The sequence below is a fragment of the Pararge aegeria genome, chromosome 11 (assembly GCF_905163445.1).
Source record: "Pararge aegeria chromosome 11, ilParAegt1.1, whole genome shotgun sequence".
Classification (NCBI taxonomy): domain Eukaryota; kingdom Metazoa; phylum Arthropoda; class Insecta; order Lepidoptera; family Nymphalidae; genus Pararge; species Pararge aegeria.
The window spans coordinates 17771088-17788877 of NC_053190.1; the positions used below are offsets into that span (position 1 = coordinate 17771088).

At 37.9% G+C, this 17790-nt stretch overlaps 1 protein-coding gene across 1 annotated transcript in view; it reads left to right on the top strand.

The window, feature by feature from the left end:
• Positions 1 to 17790, top strand: part of LOC120627755 (dynein heavy chain 2, axonemal) — an 83974-nt gene that overhangs the window by 24074 nt on the left and 42110 nt on the right. The window contains exons 28-37 of the mRNA XM_039895782.1: positions 1962 to 2213; positions 3716 to 3787; positions 9712 to 9855; positions 10986 to 11084; positions 12126 to 12345; positions 12955 to 13117; positions 13755 to 13933; positions 15304 to 15496; positions 16298 to 16439; positions 17104 to 17241. Of these exons, the coding sequence (XP_039751716.1) occupies positions 1962 to 2213; positions 3716 to 3787; positions 9712 to 9855; positions 10986 to 11084; positions 12126 to 12345; positions 12955 to 13117; positions 13755 to 13933; positions 15304 to 15496; positions 16298 to 16439; positions 17104 to 17241 (1602 nt within the window). The remainder of the gene's footprint in view (positions 1 to 1961; positions 2214 to 3715; positions 3788 to 9711; positions 9856 to 10985; positions 11085 to 12125; positions 12346 to 12954; positions 13118 to 13754; positions 13934 to 15303; positions 15497 to 16297; positions 16440 to 17103; positions 17242 to 17790) is intronic.

A 17790-nucleotide genomic window follows, 5' to 3' on the forward strand; every position in this document is an offset into this window, starting at 1 on the left:
GGTGTCATCCGCTTTTATGATACTAACATGATGTGATTATCCTATGATCTTTCTTGATAAACATGAGAATGGTGCTTGTCTAATGCACTTATTGGACAGGTTCAAATTGATGGACAGTTCCCTTAATTGGCAGATACAAACATGCAAACTCTTCAACTTTGTAATATAAATAGGGTCAAGAGTCATTCCAATATTATACTGTAGGTTTTAGCTGACAGTGCATTGCAAACAGCATCAGTTTTAGTTACTTACTCTGTGTGCCACCAACTCATGCCACCAGTTGCACGAGAAGGAATTGTTATTCCTTGTTGTATCACAACAAAAACAAAATCTTTGTAAGGTTATTTCGTTATTACAATAACAAATTAATATCTTTGCTGGTTCATATCATTTATGCTGCTACATACTAAAGCCACTTACTTCCTGTCGTGCCACCAACTCATTCCACCAGCTCAGCTTTCAGCTTAGTTTCAATATTGTGGCAGCTTTATCTCATGTATTGTATTGTAATGTATTGTATTAACATAAGGATACTAACAAAATCTTTGGAAGGTTGTTTTAGTAATAACACAGATATTCATATAATTTATGCTGCTACATACTAAAGCCACTTAGCCCTAGTCAAACCATCAACTCGTTCCACCAGTGGCATGAGAAGGCCTTGTCATTCCTCATCATACCAATGAGTCTGGATGATGCTTAACTTCCCTTTAGACATAACTATAGTATTATACCTACTTAATCAATAGTTGTTGGTAATTTATGTGTAACTGCTACTATACAACTATACTATACTCGTATGTTTAACCAACTTCAAAATAAGGACCAAATTGTTTGTTTTTTTTATACTTGTTACCTCAGAAATTAGTAAACAATAAAAAAAGGTTTCTGTTTTGAAACTGTATGAATGAATGAATGAATAATTGAAAGAATGAATGAATGATTTATTTATTTCTCCACATTACTTATAAGTATGAGTACAATATAATGTTGCTTACGGGCTATTTTGTTACACATTTATAATGTGGGGACATATAATAGGGCACCAGACCCTTTCCCCAGGATAAAATATACAAGGATGAAAATAATATAGTTTAAGTAATGTTATAATTACAGTTATTCAGTAATATTTAAATTTAAGTAAGAGTAACTTTGGTATACATCCTATGTGGTCCCATTTTCATTTGGCTAAGATATATTGTATGCATCACTGTAGCATCACTGGAACATTTCAATTATTATAGGATAATTACAAACAACTTTACCCCCTATATATATACTTCAGGGGTTACCTTCTCATTGTGGAAGGCATCACATGCCCTTTACTGGGCCAGTAATGGGTTGATATGACTATGATGATGACCAACAACAGTTACGAGAGATTTACCGCTTAGCAAAAACTATTAATTTAGGATAATATCATAGAGATATATCTAAAGAGAAGTTGAGTAGAGCATCGTTCAGACTCTGTGATGATCTATATGATCAATAATGACAATTTCTTCTCATGCCACTAGTGGAACGAGTTGATTGTTTGACTAGGGCTAAGTGGCTTTAGTATGTAGCAGCATAAATTATAATTATGAATATCTGTGTTATTACTAAAAAAACCTTCCAAAGATTTTGTTAGTATCCTTATGTTAATACAATACATTACAATACCATACATGTGATAAAGCTGCCACAATATTGAAACTAAGCTGAAATATTTTTTTCTAGTGTCAAGTCAAAAATATTGAAACCATGCAGAAATAGTTTTGTTTCTAGCGTCAAGCCAATAATACTGAAACCATGCTGAAATATTTTTGTTTCTAGTGTCCAGCCAATAATATTGAAACCATGCAGTAATATTTTTGTTTCTAGTGTCTAGCCAAAAATATTTAAACCATGCTGAATTATTTTTGTTTTTAGCGTCGAGAGCCAATAATATTAAAACCATTCTGAAATATATTTTTTTATAGCGTCGAGCCGTTGAGTTATTGGAGACTCCACTAAGGGATAAAGAAAAGCGATGCAAGAGGAACCTTGCACTAATGCAAAAAAACAAGAGCGTGTATGAAGCCGAAGTACAACGCCATAATTGGAGAAACATCTATCACATGGCACTGCGGCGGGCCATCTATGCTCACAGGTGGAACCAAGTTGCTTATCTGCTGAGCAAGTCACCAATTTGGGAGCACGAGAAGAGCGGTGATTTACATACTTATATTCGAGTGAGTATGTTTACTTATTTTGAAATATGCTATACTATTATTAGTTCGGAGAACCGATGAACGTTGGGGTCTTGAGGTGCTGGAATGGTGATCCCTCACCTGTAAACGCTAGGTCGGTCGCTCGGAGCCGCTGTAGGCAAGCGGCCCCGGAACGTGGATTGTGGAACTCGTAGGGAGTCCAAGAAGAGGTCAAAATACCTATGTCCAGCAGTCAGTGGCGTGCATAGAGGGTATGCACAGGGTATGCAAATTAATGAATACACGTTTATTGTACGCCAAAGAAAAAAAGCAGTTTCAGAGATATAAATACAGAGGAAGAGAGTACAATTTGGAGATGATATGAAACGAAGAAAATCTCCACTACAAGTTAAAAAAAACTTAAGGATAGGCATTTTAAGAGTTATAAAAAGCCTACCCTTAAGTATTTATAATGTTTCTTAATTTCATATCATCTGCATACCCTCTATGCACGCCACTGCCAGCAGTTGACGTAAATTGGTTGAATTGATGATGATACTATTATTGTAGACGAGTAAATACACGCGAGTTAGGTAGGTTTCCATAAAGAGGTGAACCGCCGAATCCAACTCGGATGGGCAGCGTTCAGGAAACTTCGTGACATCTTTTCGTCCTAATCGCTCAGTGCCTTAAGCCAAAGTCTTCGAACAGTGCGTGTCAATAACAATAATAATAAATAAATATACTACGACAACACTCACACCGCCATCTAACCCCAAAGTAAGCGTAGCTTGTGTTATGGGTACTAAGATGACTGATGAATATTTTTATGAATAATATACCTAAATACTTATAATATACAGATAAACACCCAGACACTGAAAAACATTCATGTTCATTACAGAAACATTTTCCAGTTGTGGGAATCGAACCCACGGCCTTGGACTCAGAGAGCAGGGTCGTTGCCCACTGCGCCAATCGGCCGACTGTCCGTCATCGTGTTGCAACGTGTGCGACCTGGACGTGGTCACTAACTATGGGCTTCAAAAGAAGGCTGAGAGTCACTCAGCGATCGATGGAAAGCGCTATTTTAGGAGTATCTACGTGATCAAATTAGAAATGAGGAGATCCGTAGAAGAATTAGAGTTACCGACGTAGCTCAACGAGTCGCGAAGCTGAAAAGGCAATGGGCGGGGCACAAAAACTTTATTTAACTAGATAATACGTTATAATAAAACTTCAAATTTATTAAATACCTTCTTTCTATTGTTAGTGTAGTTTTTTCTACAAAAAAAGGCGAATGATAAAATTTTTGAAAAGATTTTTATCGCCAAAGGAGTATTACGTCTAATGCGTGTACATAAGTACACACAATATGTTTTTTTTTACCACACCACCCACTTCTTACGCCCGCCTTTAAAGAATCTAAGTACTATAACTGTTTTCTTTGTTTTTTCTTCTGTGTTTTGTTGAAATAGTTTTTTCTATTCTATTCTATTCCCCCTAATGAATCTCATACCGTGTAATACGTGTTTCTATTCCAGGCAATAACTATACTGCTCATGAATCACCCTAGTGCAAAAGCTCAGTCGTTGTTGAACGACTACGCCCATATGGTATTGGCCTGCCGCACCAATCAAGACAAGAATGCTGTGTACAAGTCGATACTTTGTCTCACTCAGAAACTTTATGGACGCCCCCACAGGGGTTGAGAAATAAAGTCTGCTGAAGACAGTCTGTAAACCATCTAGAAGGCAGTTTAGTGAAATATTTTATAACTTAATAATTTCCACATATTTGTCTATGTTTTATCTATCTATATATATATATAAGAGGTTATCTTGAACACAGATAAAATCTAGCTTAAGATACGTTCATGAACTACAATAAAAAATAATATGTAGGAAAAAAATGTGACATTTCATTACAAATATCTATATCTACTACCTCGTAACGTGGACCTTAACACATTGATATAACGCTCATAATCCAAGACATTAAACACATGTGTTTTATTTATAATAAAAGTTATACATACGGTTATATATAGGGTCGCGGAGGTAAACATTTTTCATGTAAACTGCTAAAAATAATTTACTATGAAATCATTTACTAACCATTGGTTTATTTCCTTGCAAATCGGAGGAAAGAAAGTATTAACTGTTGTTTTAAATATTCTTCAGCCTCGGTTGATAAGCGTCTCAGTTATTTTACACCTTGGTTTATTTACTTTACAATTTGCTAATGAGATTTCATCAACAATAAATGTTTTATACTTATTCCACCTTATTAATAAACGTGGCATAACGTCAGTGTTTTTTGTCACTTCTACAGACAACGCCTTTCAAATCTACTATGATAATGAAGCTTAATGTGCTGTACTCTGCGAAAAGCAGGAGAATCAGTATGGTGTAATTTATAATTTTTTCAATCCTTATACTCCACACCAAACATACCTTCGACAATGTACACTTTACGCACGTTTCGCTCAGAAGATTTCGACGTTAATAATTGTTGTTTTTTGTTGTTTAAATCAGCTTGAAAAACATTGCATATCTATTCCGACTCTATGCCACTTTCAATAATAAGGCCCAGTAGAAATATGGTAAATTTGAGAATGAGCAAAGCAAGGCAGAGCGAATTTTGTAACATTTAACACGCATAGCTGTGTATTTATTGCGCCTAGTTTTTATATAGAGTAAGCTTGTACAAAAAACATATATTGTTGCTGGAGTCGATCATAAAAGAGTTTCCATTGATTTTAAATACATTACCTTGGTACTTAATTAAAATAGGTTAAAAACATTGGTCATTACTTGGTGTTAAAATAAAAAGCTATGCGAATTAGATAATAATTTAAAATCTATTTTTTTTTATTTAAAGTATTTGACAGTAAGCTCATCGGACCGCAGTAATAATTACATTATTTTGATGCTAACAGTGCACACCAAAGATAGCATAGTTGCCTGAGAAATACATATTGTATCGTACAATGCGTTTTTCCTAATAATGCTCGGGAACTATTTCATTTACGTTTGCTCTCTCCATCCAAGCCACAAAGTCATTGTAGACAATTTAAGACAATTTAGCCATTGTAGACCATGCACAAATTGAAGAAAATAAAATGAGCAATACATGTTTTCTGATTTAAATAGGTTAAATAGAAATAACATATGTCACTCAAACTGCCTTTTAGATAGCACTAACCAAAATATTTATGTGTCTAGTATTCTGTGGTTACTTCGATGAAATTGATGTTTTCCTGCATTTCCCCCTACTGCTAGATGTGAACCCAAATATTGTAGTCTGTGTTAGAATTCCTCGTCTCGATGTTCTAAGATTTTAATTCCTGTAGAAGTTAGCTGTAATATGGGTATTATTGTATTATTACTGTGTGTGAACTTCCACAGCTATTAATGTATTATTACTATTACTACTAGGAAGGGGGGTCATGACCCCCCTGCTCTCTAAGCTGGGTCCAGGTTGACTATCTAAGTAAGGAGTTCTATGGATTCTCTACTATATTATAACCCACCCTGTGTTGAAACCTGGATCCGCCCTTATCTACTTAGTGCCGAAAGAGACTTATTCTTAGGATTCTATTGAAATTATCACAAATTCAAAAAAAAAAATCCAAAGCAACCTTGTTAAATCAATATAATTCATACCCAAGGTTTTTTAATTTTTTACGTCATCCTATAAACAATCGAATTTTTCTTGTGTAACATACACAAAAGTTTAAATTGCGAGAAACCCCTTGGTTGTCATTAGGTAATTTTTATTAAACACATGACCATTAATAAAATCTCCGTTAGTCGTTGGCGGATCCGAATACAAGTCTCACTATAGTCCTCAGACTAAGAGAATATAACGGGGAATTAGGAGCAGCGTAGTCTGTGCTACTACGACCATCTACTGCGATCGACAACCCGTGGAGCCTTTAGTCCAGCAGTGGACTGTTATAGGCTAGCAATTGATTAATATTTCTCATAAAAGGGTGAGCCTTAATAGACGGAGTCTCTTTCATCACAGCAATCCAAAGGCTGACGTGACGCCCCCGTCGCGTTAACTAAATGAAAAAATTCAATATTCAAAAAATTCAAAATTCAAAAAAATTCAAAATTCAAAATTCAAAAAATTCAAAATATACAAAGTTGAAAAATTCAAAATATTCAAAGTTGAAAAAATTCAAAATTCAACTTATTTATGTAAATTATCGATATAATATTTTACACTAACAGCTCGAATAACCTCTCAAAACTGGCCTATTGAAATGGCAACACTGGTGTTTAGCATAAAGAAGTTTTACACAATCCATTTTCTAGTTCCTTCAAAAATATCTATGTGTAATAGTTAAGTTTTGATTTGTTGATATGTCTGTTTTAGTGTTAACGCAGGTTTATATTGCGACAGTCTCTGGCCACACACATCTATGGCACACCTGGCATAAATTTTGCCCAATGTAAAAAAATATTTTTACGTTTTAGTATTTATTATGTATATAAAGTATGTAAGTTATGTATATTCAGATACAAATTTACGGATGCCATTTACAATCATCTGTATTTTTGAATCATAACGCGTGCCACTAACGCGCACGAGTTTCCTCTCAGAATGAGAAGGTTTCGGCCTATGGAGGGACTATTCTGTCTGCCATTCGCAGCCAGCGTGGTAAACTACAGTCGAAACATATCTTTTCCTAAGACACATTAACGTTCCCCGATAAACTTCTGTCCTCTTTTGCGTAGCAACGGAATGCAACAAAAACGGAGATTGCGCTTTTGTATGTGTAATAAATAATCATTAATCATGAAGTGATATCCATATTAATGAAATAAAAAACTCGGTACAGCGTCGCTCATGAAAGTCTTTGCGAAAGCGTCGCACACGAAATTAGTCGGTCATACCCCGACGAAAATTTACACGAGTTCTAAGTTACACAAGACATAGTCTCCCGGCGTATGAATTGATGTACGGCGACGGATTTGATGTACACGGAAAGTATCATCCGTTGCCAGTCACTGTCTCAATGTAAAGGCCGCTACGTACTTAACGTGGTAAGGGGCCTTACTACCATCGCTTACAGCAGTAATATTTTAAAATGTCTTATAATATGACATACCTTGAGTCCTAAACATAACGATTCCCAAAATGTCAACGACATTAAAATAATACTGCTTTAAGTAGTAAGGCGAGACGTGGATTTGATGTGTTGAAACTAAAACACGGAAAAGTGTATAGTAAGATTAATAAGTTAAGTATGCAGCTGCCTTAAAAACTTTTTAGCGCTTTCACAATATCTGATCTTAAGTTAGTTTTGGTAACTGGGGGCTTATTACCATCTTTAGCAGTGTTATTTTAATATTGTTTTGTAATTATATTTATAGACCTAAGACACATATTTGCTTTTAAATTGAAAATTATCACATTATGTTAAATTAGGGTACACTGCAATTTTTCTTACTCATCTTATAAGGTAAACAATATTTCCATAAGTACGATGAATAAAAGAAAAACAAACAAAATAGAGCCTTCCTTATCATCAGATTAAGTTTAAGAAGAACCAATTCTTAAATTGAATTTTAACATAATGTTTTATTTAAATTTAATTGCACATTAATTAATCTGTAAAAATGTTTAAATACACACTTTCTTTAAATTAGTTTTTTGTTGGTTTCGTTAAGTCTACGGTGATGGCTCGATATCTTATATCCTCAGGAATGTCAAGGTAATAAGTCTAATATCATATAAAATAATGCTTTAGCGACGATAGCAAGCCCCCATATTATATTATAGACTATAATATATGAATGTAAATTTTGGCTATGTTTTATTTATTCTAAGGTAAATGTTTAATGTTTAGACAAAATAAAGCGGTACGCTGAGAAAGTTATCGTTTATTTTTAACAAATTTTTTACCAGAATATTTTATTTTGTTTTTATTTCGTGCTGCTACAATGTGTTTATTATCCGTATATCCCCCGGCTTTGTCTGGGTGTGACTCGTTGGGAACACCGTAATTTTTGATAGGTTTATTACGTAGCTCCGTACTCTGGGCAAGTAGGTACTTCTTTCTGTCTTGCTATTACTGCAGCCTGCCCCCAAAACAAAATGGCCGTGTTCCACGTAACATGCACGTAAGGTTTAACACCTAGGTACGTTTCGGGTTGATGGCTACAGGACGGCTTGTAGAACCTGTCCTTGCTTGCCCTGCGATGTGTTGCTGTGTTTATACGCGATTATATTGAACTTCCATTAGCTTGGTCCTTAAATAATAACAAAAATGTTCCCGTAATTGAACAAGAGGGATGTTTAGCCATAATTTTACATTAAAGGTCGATATTGGATATAAGCAGGCGTTACTTTGCGGAAATCCATAATATATTATGAAAACTAGCTGACCCGTGCAACTTCGTCTGCACCAAATCGGTTATTACCGGAAAACACGAATAAAATGACATTTTCTAAAAATGAATCCTAGCCAGATCGATGTATCGCCTCCGAAACCCCCCTGTATAGTAAATTTCATCATGAAAATCGTTGGAGCCGATTCCGAGATTTCAATTATATTATATACAAGAATTGCTCGTTGAAAGATATAAGATTAAGCTTAATTTGCTATAAGTACTCCGCGAACAGCAGGAGAATTGTTAAGTCAACAATTTTTCTTTGTGAAGTCAACATCTGAGAATGCTCCGGTTTCGGAACGAAACGTGCGTAGAGCGTACATTGCCGAGGATCTGTTTGGTGTGGAGTATACGGTTTGAAGTAATTATAAATTACCGTACAGTATCTCCTGCTGTTCGCGGTGTATAGCAAATTATGCTTAATTTTCATAAAGGTCGATAATTAAAGAGATGTTCAAGAAAGTAAATAACGAATTAATGAAGATTTGAATAAGTACTTTCAAAAACATTGGATTTTCGTGACATTTTGAATCCCCATTTCATCCCTTCATTTAATTGAAGCTTTTTAGATTACATTTTTTTTTCAAAATAGCAGCCACACATCGCATTGTTAGAAATTCGAAGAAAAGCTATTGTTTTAGTATTTATAAAGTACAAGGACTCGTTATGTTACCTGGCGTAGCGGTTTTGCTGTCATTTTATAGGTAAAAGTTCCCGAGTTCGACTCCCAGAAGGGAATATTAAATTTAAAATTTTCCTTCGCTGGTTTTTTGGGAGGCTTTGGACGCGGCTAGTTCTCAACCTAAAAATCGTTCCGGTAGGATGCCGCGTGGAACCCACTGGGGCTTAAAATAACTTTCTCTGGTGGTGGTCTGGTGAGGCTTCGGCCGTGTTAGTTAGTGGCCGTCACAGACGTGCCGCTAAGCGATTTAGCGTTCCGGTACGACGTCGCCTAAAACCGATTAGGGATATGGGTTTAATATAACTGCTATACCCTTATTAGGTTTTGCATCCATCTTAGATTGCATCATAGCTTAAACACCAGGCCAGAGCTAACTTGTGGAATATAAAAAAAAAAATGTAAGATAAGTTGGCATCCGTAGCATGTGGTTTAATAACATCTCTTCCTTCAGAATGCTTTAGGTCTGCCCGTAGCAAAGGCCATGATGTCTGAAGACGGTGAGTGTATCGAATGGAAGTATAACTTGGTACTGGACGGGCCTGCTGAAGTATGGCTTCTGGGGCTGGAGCATACCATGAGGGTTGTGTTACGAGACGTAAGGGATGTTTCTCAGTATTTGTTTGTCTTTTGCAGCCCATGTTTTTGGCACAGAATTTAGAACATACAGAATCCTTGTACAAGACTAATATTAGAGCATCAAAAACCACTCCACTTTAGTAGGTTTTCTCGTAGAGGCGGTTAGTCACTTCGTACCATTTAGCAGATGACTGTAATTATTTTACCTCTGATATTCTAAACGTTTACACACACATGTTCTAAACGTTTCTCACTCTTTCTCGCGGTGTGGAGTAAGGCGTTCACACACACAATAGTAATGAATTTTATTTCAGGCATAGCCCATATACAGTGCAATTGGTAGAGTCACTACAAACAGACATACTTAACGTTTCAAAAGTGCTTGTATTAGGCCTACTTGTATAAATACTACTACTTAGGTATATAAATGAATTTTGAAGTGACATTTTAAAAAACTAACATTAAAAGGAAATTAAGTTAAATTAACAATAACAACAATATGCATACAATGCACTGCATATAATAATTGGTAAATGAGGACTCTGTATGTTCTGAATTTTGTGGTTATTGGGTTGTTTCCAATATCCGGAGGCTACCTATCAAAGACTAACATTTTTTTACTCTAATAGGCGAATAGATGGTTTTGTGGTAGTAAAGCTTCTGCCGCTAAGCAGCATTGTTGCAATGCTGTTATCCGGTCTGAAAGGCGTGTTTGCCGGTGTAATTACAGGCACGTGTGGCTTAACGCCTATGCCTACAGTTGATGGACACAGGGCGGCATGTTGCAAGACGTGCTCCTTGCATGCCCAGTGGAGTGTTGATTTTTATAGGCGATGGTTTCCACTTACCATTAGGTGGGTTATCAGCTTGGTCCGTCAATTATAACAAAAAAATAATGTCACTTTTTGATGCGATGGTAGGCAGTGCTTTTGTGCATGTATGAAATGCACGCCACTGATGTACATTAGGAATGTACATTATAAAGAAGTTATCTACGGTAGGGGGTAGATAACGACAGCGTCTTAAGGTTAGCTGATAGATTATCCCTTCGTTACATTAAAATAAATATATAGTAAGGTATTCTGGGATCCTTATAACCTTAGGAACCTTATAATTACGGATACTTATTTGTATCAACAATTTTTCCAGCAACTAATATTGACAAAGGCGGCACTGAGAAAATGTCGATATCAGCGAGAGCAGTGGATTAATGACTATCCAGGTCAGCTCGGTATTACTTGCAGCAAGGTACCTTTTTTTCACTTAAACTAACAAATTTTCGTTATCTTATCCTGTAACTAAGACAAGTCCACAATATTCATCACCATCAACATCTTTACGAACGAAGCACGTACGCTTGGAGATATTTTTGTTGAGATTACCACATGCCACGGTTTTATCCAGTTAACTCCTTTTCTGGCAACATTTGGGTTACCAACGCTGTGCTTTCCGGTAGGTACGGGGTCCTAACAGAATGTCAGAGCAAAGTCCGAGTCAAAAGTCAGATTAGAACTCACTGCGCTAAATCTCTAACCCTTGTTCTTCCACTGAAACTTCTCATTTATGATTTAACATAGGGACTTTAAGTATATCTCTGCATCGCTCGCTGAGGGATTGTGAGATTCCATAGTCAGCGACTACAGAATTGAGAACGTACAGAAACCCTACACGACAAATATTGAAGCATTAAAAACCACTCCACCTTAGAAGTGCTTTCCGAACAGGGGCTTAATCGCTTCATTCCATCTAGCAGTTGACAGTAATTATTGTACCTCTAATTTTATGTTCTATAAGTTTACCATAATTGGGAAAAAGTTTGCGAACTAGCAACCTATCGCGGGTGTGAATTTTTTTTGGACATATGTGGTTATGAATGAATGAGGGTTCTGTTTGTTTTTAATTCTGTGTCAGCGACCATGTTTCGGAGCAATAAGTTAACTTGGGTATACGCATTGAGTGATTGGAATAGATGTCGTGGGATTTCGAACTTCTGCCCATCCGAAGTGTTTTCGAACTAGTACATATGACCTAGGACTTCTAGGGAGATATTATATACCTCTGAACGGTTATCAACAACACCAGAAATAATAATCCTTCGTAATCCTTAAAAAACAGTCACATAGACAGACAGACATACTTATAACCGCGAGATTTCCACGCAAATCGCCCTGTTAAGAATCGGGCTCGTGATCCGTGTCTGGATAGATGATTCCGTGTCACGCAATTTTAAACGTAAGTAAGTAGGTACCTACGTGTAGTTAGCGAGTTCTTAAAAAATAAAAATTTAAGATACAATGGACCTCTGACTGCACTCGGACGCTTTGTCGCTGTGAAATAATGAAAGAAAAAAAGCCACTGAAGAAACTACGCAAGAAGCAGAACCAGATCTTAGCAACGCTGCAGATGATGTCCAGGAAAGAGATCACCAAGATTCTGCGGTGCAAAGTGAACGCGCTGTGCGTTATAGAGATACATTCTAGGGACACTGTGGATAGGATGTATAAGATGGGTAAGCATTCTTTGCTCTTGAACCTTTACTTAGATGGAAAGTGGGTTTGCAAGCATAGTGCCAGATAACTTGTGGGAAAATTCTGCTCCTTTTTCCAAAAACCGTGGTACGCTAAAACGACCTTGGCGCGATGAGCTACGGAGAATTTCATTTGACTGCCCCAAAAGGCACAAAATAGGGGGCTGTGGAAAGATCTTAATTGGTAGGAGGGGGCTGTGAAGAGATCAGAGGGAGACCTTTGCTCAGTTGTGTGACAATGCGACCTTTGAAATTCTGAAACCGCCGTGGTTCAGTGAGGAAAGTGTGGTCTAAACTTTTGATTTGACTTTAATTCTTAATACTTCACAGGCTTTAGATGTACTTTATGTACTGTCTTTGAGGCTTATCTGTGAAACCGAAAACCTAATAGTTATTAAGTAAAATACAAAAATCAGATACAGCTCATCACATGAAAAATTTAATTATGTGACTCTGACTGCCACTTTATGAGTTAAGGGACTGAAACGATCAAACGAACTATCTCTAGAAATATAAAATTTTGCTAGGCGACTAATCGCAAATATAAAAATGTTCTTGCTCTGTGTCAATTAAATGCAATGATATTCCCAGGTTGCATGTCAGTGACAGCGTTCGAGTGGTTCTCTCAGCTGAAGTTCTACTGGGACCGCGAACGCGAGGACTGCTACATCAGGCAGACGAACACCAATTCCATCTACACTTACGAGTATATTGGCAATTCGGGACGCCTCGTCATCACACCGCTCACTGACAGGTGATGGGGAATACTTCTGACATGCCATCCATTTACTAAAAGCTCAGGAAGAACCTGGTTGCGCATTACGTAACCCCCGTGTGCGTAACCAGGTTCTCACTGAGTTTAACTTGGTTAGGTTGCTAGCACCCATTATGGGTCTCCTCCCAGATTGAGGTGGGCTAAGCGTCACTGGGCCAAAGTGAGGATTGGTAGACTTTACGCCTAGAACAGCTATATGTGTTAGGCGAGAAAATGGGTAATGGACATTAGTAAATAGCGGGGCGCATCTTAGAGCCTCTGGTAAGTTTTATTGATTACTAGCGGTCCCTCCAGGTATTAGTTAAACCTCAAAAGATAGATATATCGCTATTGAACAACTTTGACATACACGATTATATCGAAACTTTAACCGTTTACACAGCAAACGCAGCGGAATCTCTAAAAAGGAAAAATAAACCCCGATTTTGAAACATTCTTGGCTATGCTCCTTTTGGTCTTAGCGTGATGATATAGTCTATAGCCTTCCTCGATAAATAAGCTATCTAACATAATTTTTCAAATCCGTCTGGTAGAGCCTGAGATCATCGCGGGAAACAAACTCTTCAGCTATATTCTTTAGTATAAGATTAAAAAAACCAAAGATCATCTTCCGCAGATGTTACATTACCTTGACAACAGCACTTCACTTATTCCGCGGCGGCAGTCCTCAGGGGCCGGCCGGTACCGGCAAGACGGAAACCACGAAGGACCTCGGCAGAGCTCTGGCCAGATGGGTCGTTGTGACCAACTGTTCTGATGGACTCGACTACAAGTCTATGGCTAAATGTTTTGCGGGTTAGTTTGCTATTCTGAACCAAGCGGCGAACCAATTTACTCCAGGCTCTTTTCTCATTAATATCGGGTGCTAGAATGCTATGCCGGGTATGCTATGGCAGTGGATGTGAATACAAAAGTCAAAGTCAAAAGTGTAAGTATTCAAATACGCCCATGGATGGCACTTTAAATGCGTACATTATAAATAAATAGATATACCTACTAGGAGAGTACACACGTCGCCGCCATGTAGCCCCAAAGTAAGCGTAGCTTGTGTTATGGGTATTAAAATAGCAGATGAATATTTTTGTGAATAAAATACACATACATTCTCATAGTATACAGATAAACACCCAAAAACTGAAAACATTCATGTTCATCACACAAACATTTTTCCTGTTATGGGAATCGAACCCATCGCCTTGGATGCAGAAAGCAGGGTTGCCAACTGCGCCAACTGGTTGTCAAATTACATGAGAAATGTGTACACGATAGTGAGATGATGGCGATAACCATATTCGTAGACTTAAAACTAAAGCTACGATGATTCCAAACGCGTCCTGGTCATAAAGATGCCCGCAACAAAATTATCCGGGTGTTTTTTCTGTTATCACCATCTCGCATTGTCAAATGTCAATACAGTTGTCACTACCACTCTTCTCATGGTTGTCGTAGGAGGCGACTACGGGAATAAAGTGGATTTCAGGCAGCACCGTCGTCGGTGCTTCAACTAGCATCTACTTTGAACACCGACTCGCCTGCCCAGCGTTGTGATTATGGAAAAATCATCCCTTTGGGCATTTAGTCCTGCAGTGGACTGTTATAGCCTATTATTGGTTGGGTCAATTGAATAAATAAACAAATATACTACTGCAAAACACACATCGCCATCTAGCTCTAAAATAAGCGTAGCTTGTGATGTGGGTACTGAGATGACTGATGAATATTATCATGAATAATCTACATAAATACTTATAATATACATAATATATGTTCATCACACAAACATTTTGGCTATTTGTTATCTACTACAAGTTAGCCCTTGACTGCAATCTCACCTGGTGGTAAGTGATGATGCAGTCTAAAATGGTAGTCATACCCCTAATAGGTTTCTACGAGACATAACACCGGAATATTAAATCGCTTAGCAGCACGCGGTGGTAACTAGCCAAAGCCTCCCACCAGACAAAATTACTGACACATGTGGCCTTACACCTACGCCTCCAGACACAGGGCGGGACGTTGCAGAACATGTTCCTTGCATGCCCTGCGAAGTGTTATTCGGTTTATAGGCGATGGTTTTGCCCTCACCCTCAGGCAGGCCGTATGCTAGGTCCGTCAAATATTATCAAGCAGGCAGCCTTGAAACAACGTTTTAACGTGTTCTCCAGGGATAGCTCAAAGCGGTTGCTGGGGCTGCTTCGACGAGTTTAACCGCATCAACATCGAAGTGCTGTCGGTGGTCGCACAACAGATTCTCGCAGTGTTGCTCGCCTTGTCCCTCAACCAGAAGCGTTTCGTGTTTGAGGGCTCCGACATCAAGTTGGATGGCAACTGCGGCATATTCATCACCATGAATCCTGGGTAAGGAATTAGGCTGAGATTTATAGTCTTGTCTTTGTCCAGACTCTTCTTGAATTGGAAATTTCGCGAGAGTGTGAGCATTTTTTGGGTGAGCAGAAAGAGTGAAACTCGAGTCAACAGTAATAAGTTGCGGACCAAGATAGCAAGTAGGTGGAAAACCATCGCCTATAAACAGAGCAACACTTCGCAGAGTATGCAAGGAACAGATCCTGCGAAGAGACTTTCATCAAATTAGGCTGTGATCTATAGTTTTCTTTGTCCGTCTCAGACCTTCATCATCATCATTATCGACTTTATCTACAGGGTCCTTGGGGTCCTCTTAGAATGCGAGGGTTAAGTTGACACGCCCTTGAGAACAAGAGAGACCTTAAAACTAATATTAGGCTATGTAATAAAAGTTGGAGTATGTAGTAAAAGTCGTTGGTTGTTGGTTTCATATAGACTGATTTATGCAAGTCATTCATACATTGACAAAAGACATACTTTCACCTCGATGTCCATAGATGGCGCTACTTGTATTAATTAACATTATATTTGATAATATTCTAACACCCCCACTTTATCAAAATAACAACACTTTCAAAGTATTACATACAGTGGACACAAAAAAAAAACTTTTAAACTCAATATACAAAAACAAATACAGTATACAGTCCTGCCTTGGCTATTCTAAATTAACAATTCCAAAATCTTTCATGAACTTATAATGTTTAACAGCTGGCAGACCTTTGGTTAGTTAGTTATTCTAACACTATTTTCTTCAGAACATACTGAAATTCGGACGTTTTAACTATATTCTAGGTATGCGGGTCGAACAGAATTGCCCGATAACTTGAAGTCAATGTTCCGTCCGATAGCAATGTGCGTTCCTGATTCACTTATAATCGCCGAGAATACTCTGTTCTCGGATGGTTTTACTGCGTACAAGATTAACGCAAAGAAGGTGAGGTTTCATCGTTGCTTGTTTTTTTGCGCTGACATTAAGGATATTGTTACGTGCCAGTTTTCGAAGGTTTTAAATAGTACAAGAAGAACCATGTTTACTCGGAAATCGTTAAAAAGTAAACAAAAGGAACGATCTAAAAACGTGTCGAAGTATGCCGATTCTTGGAATTACTTTGTTTCGTCGTAGGTACTTATTTACACGTTACTTGCAACATTACATTCCTAGTTTTAAGGTTATAAGGATAGCAATCGTCGTTTCGGGGAACACTCCAAAATGTGACATTCGGAGATCAATCACCTCAGACCATTATTGAACTCCTAAAAGCTGTATATGCGGAACAACCTCGTTAGTCTAACATGTTTAACGACGGATAACGTGGGCCTCGGTTCGAATTCCGGGTCAGACCATAACTTGAGAATTCTCATTACCAGCCCGGAGTTAGGAACTAGGCGTTATCAATCCCGACCCGGTTAAGCTGAATATTCTTCCATAGTGAGAAGGGGTTAATGCCGTGGTCCACCACTCTGTCCCAGTGCGGATTGGTGGACTCCACACGCCTTTGAGAGTATTATGGAGAAAGGAAAACATCGTGATCGTCTTTTTCTTTCGCCGTTTAAACAAGTGATATTTTAATTGCTTAGCGCTTATTTAAATTGCTCAGGTCTTCACTTTATACCAATTGGCAATGCAGCAGTTGTCAAAGCAGGATCATTACGATTTTGGCTTACGCTCCATGGTTGCGCTTCTTCGATACGCCGGCGTTAAGCGGCGAGCCTATCCGAATTTACCCGAGCAAGAAGTGAGTTTCTCTTTTACACATTTTTGCGGAAGCGTCCATCCTTCATCATATTGACTCATTACTGGCCCACTAGCGTGCCCTGTACAGGAATATATCGTGCAGTCACTACTTTCAAACGTCAATTTCCATACAATAAATAAACAAAAGTGACGTTTGACAGCACTGATTGCAAGATTTACGCCTGTCGCAAGCCTGTCGCGAGATACGTAATCACCCTGCGGGTCTCTTTACACAATGAGAAGACGTTAAGGCCGTAGTCAAACACGCTGGCCCAGTGCGGATCAGTGGACTTCGCCCACCTTTTTTTTCAATAAATAATGCAATAAATATACTTAGACAATACACACATCGCCATCTAGCGCCAAAGTAAGCGTAGCTTGTGTAATGGGTACTAAAATTACATACATAAATACTTATAAACAAATACAACACCCAGGCACCGAAAAACATTATGCTCATCACACAAACATACCTCAATCAAACCCTTGTCACGGAAAACAGGGTCACTGCTCATTGCCCCAATCGGCCTTTGAGAACATTATGGAGAAC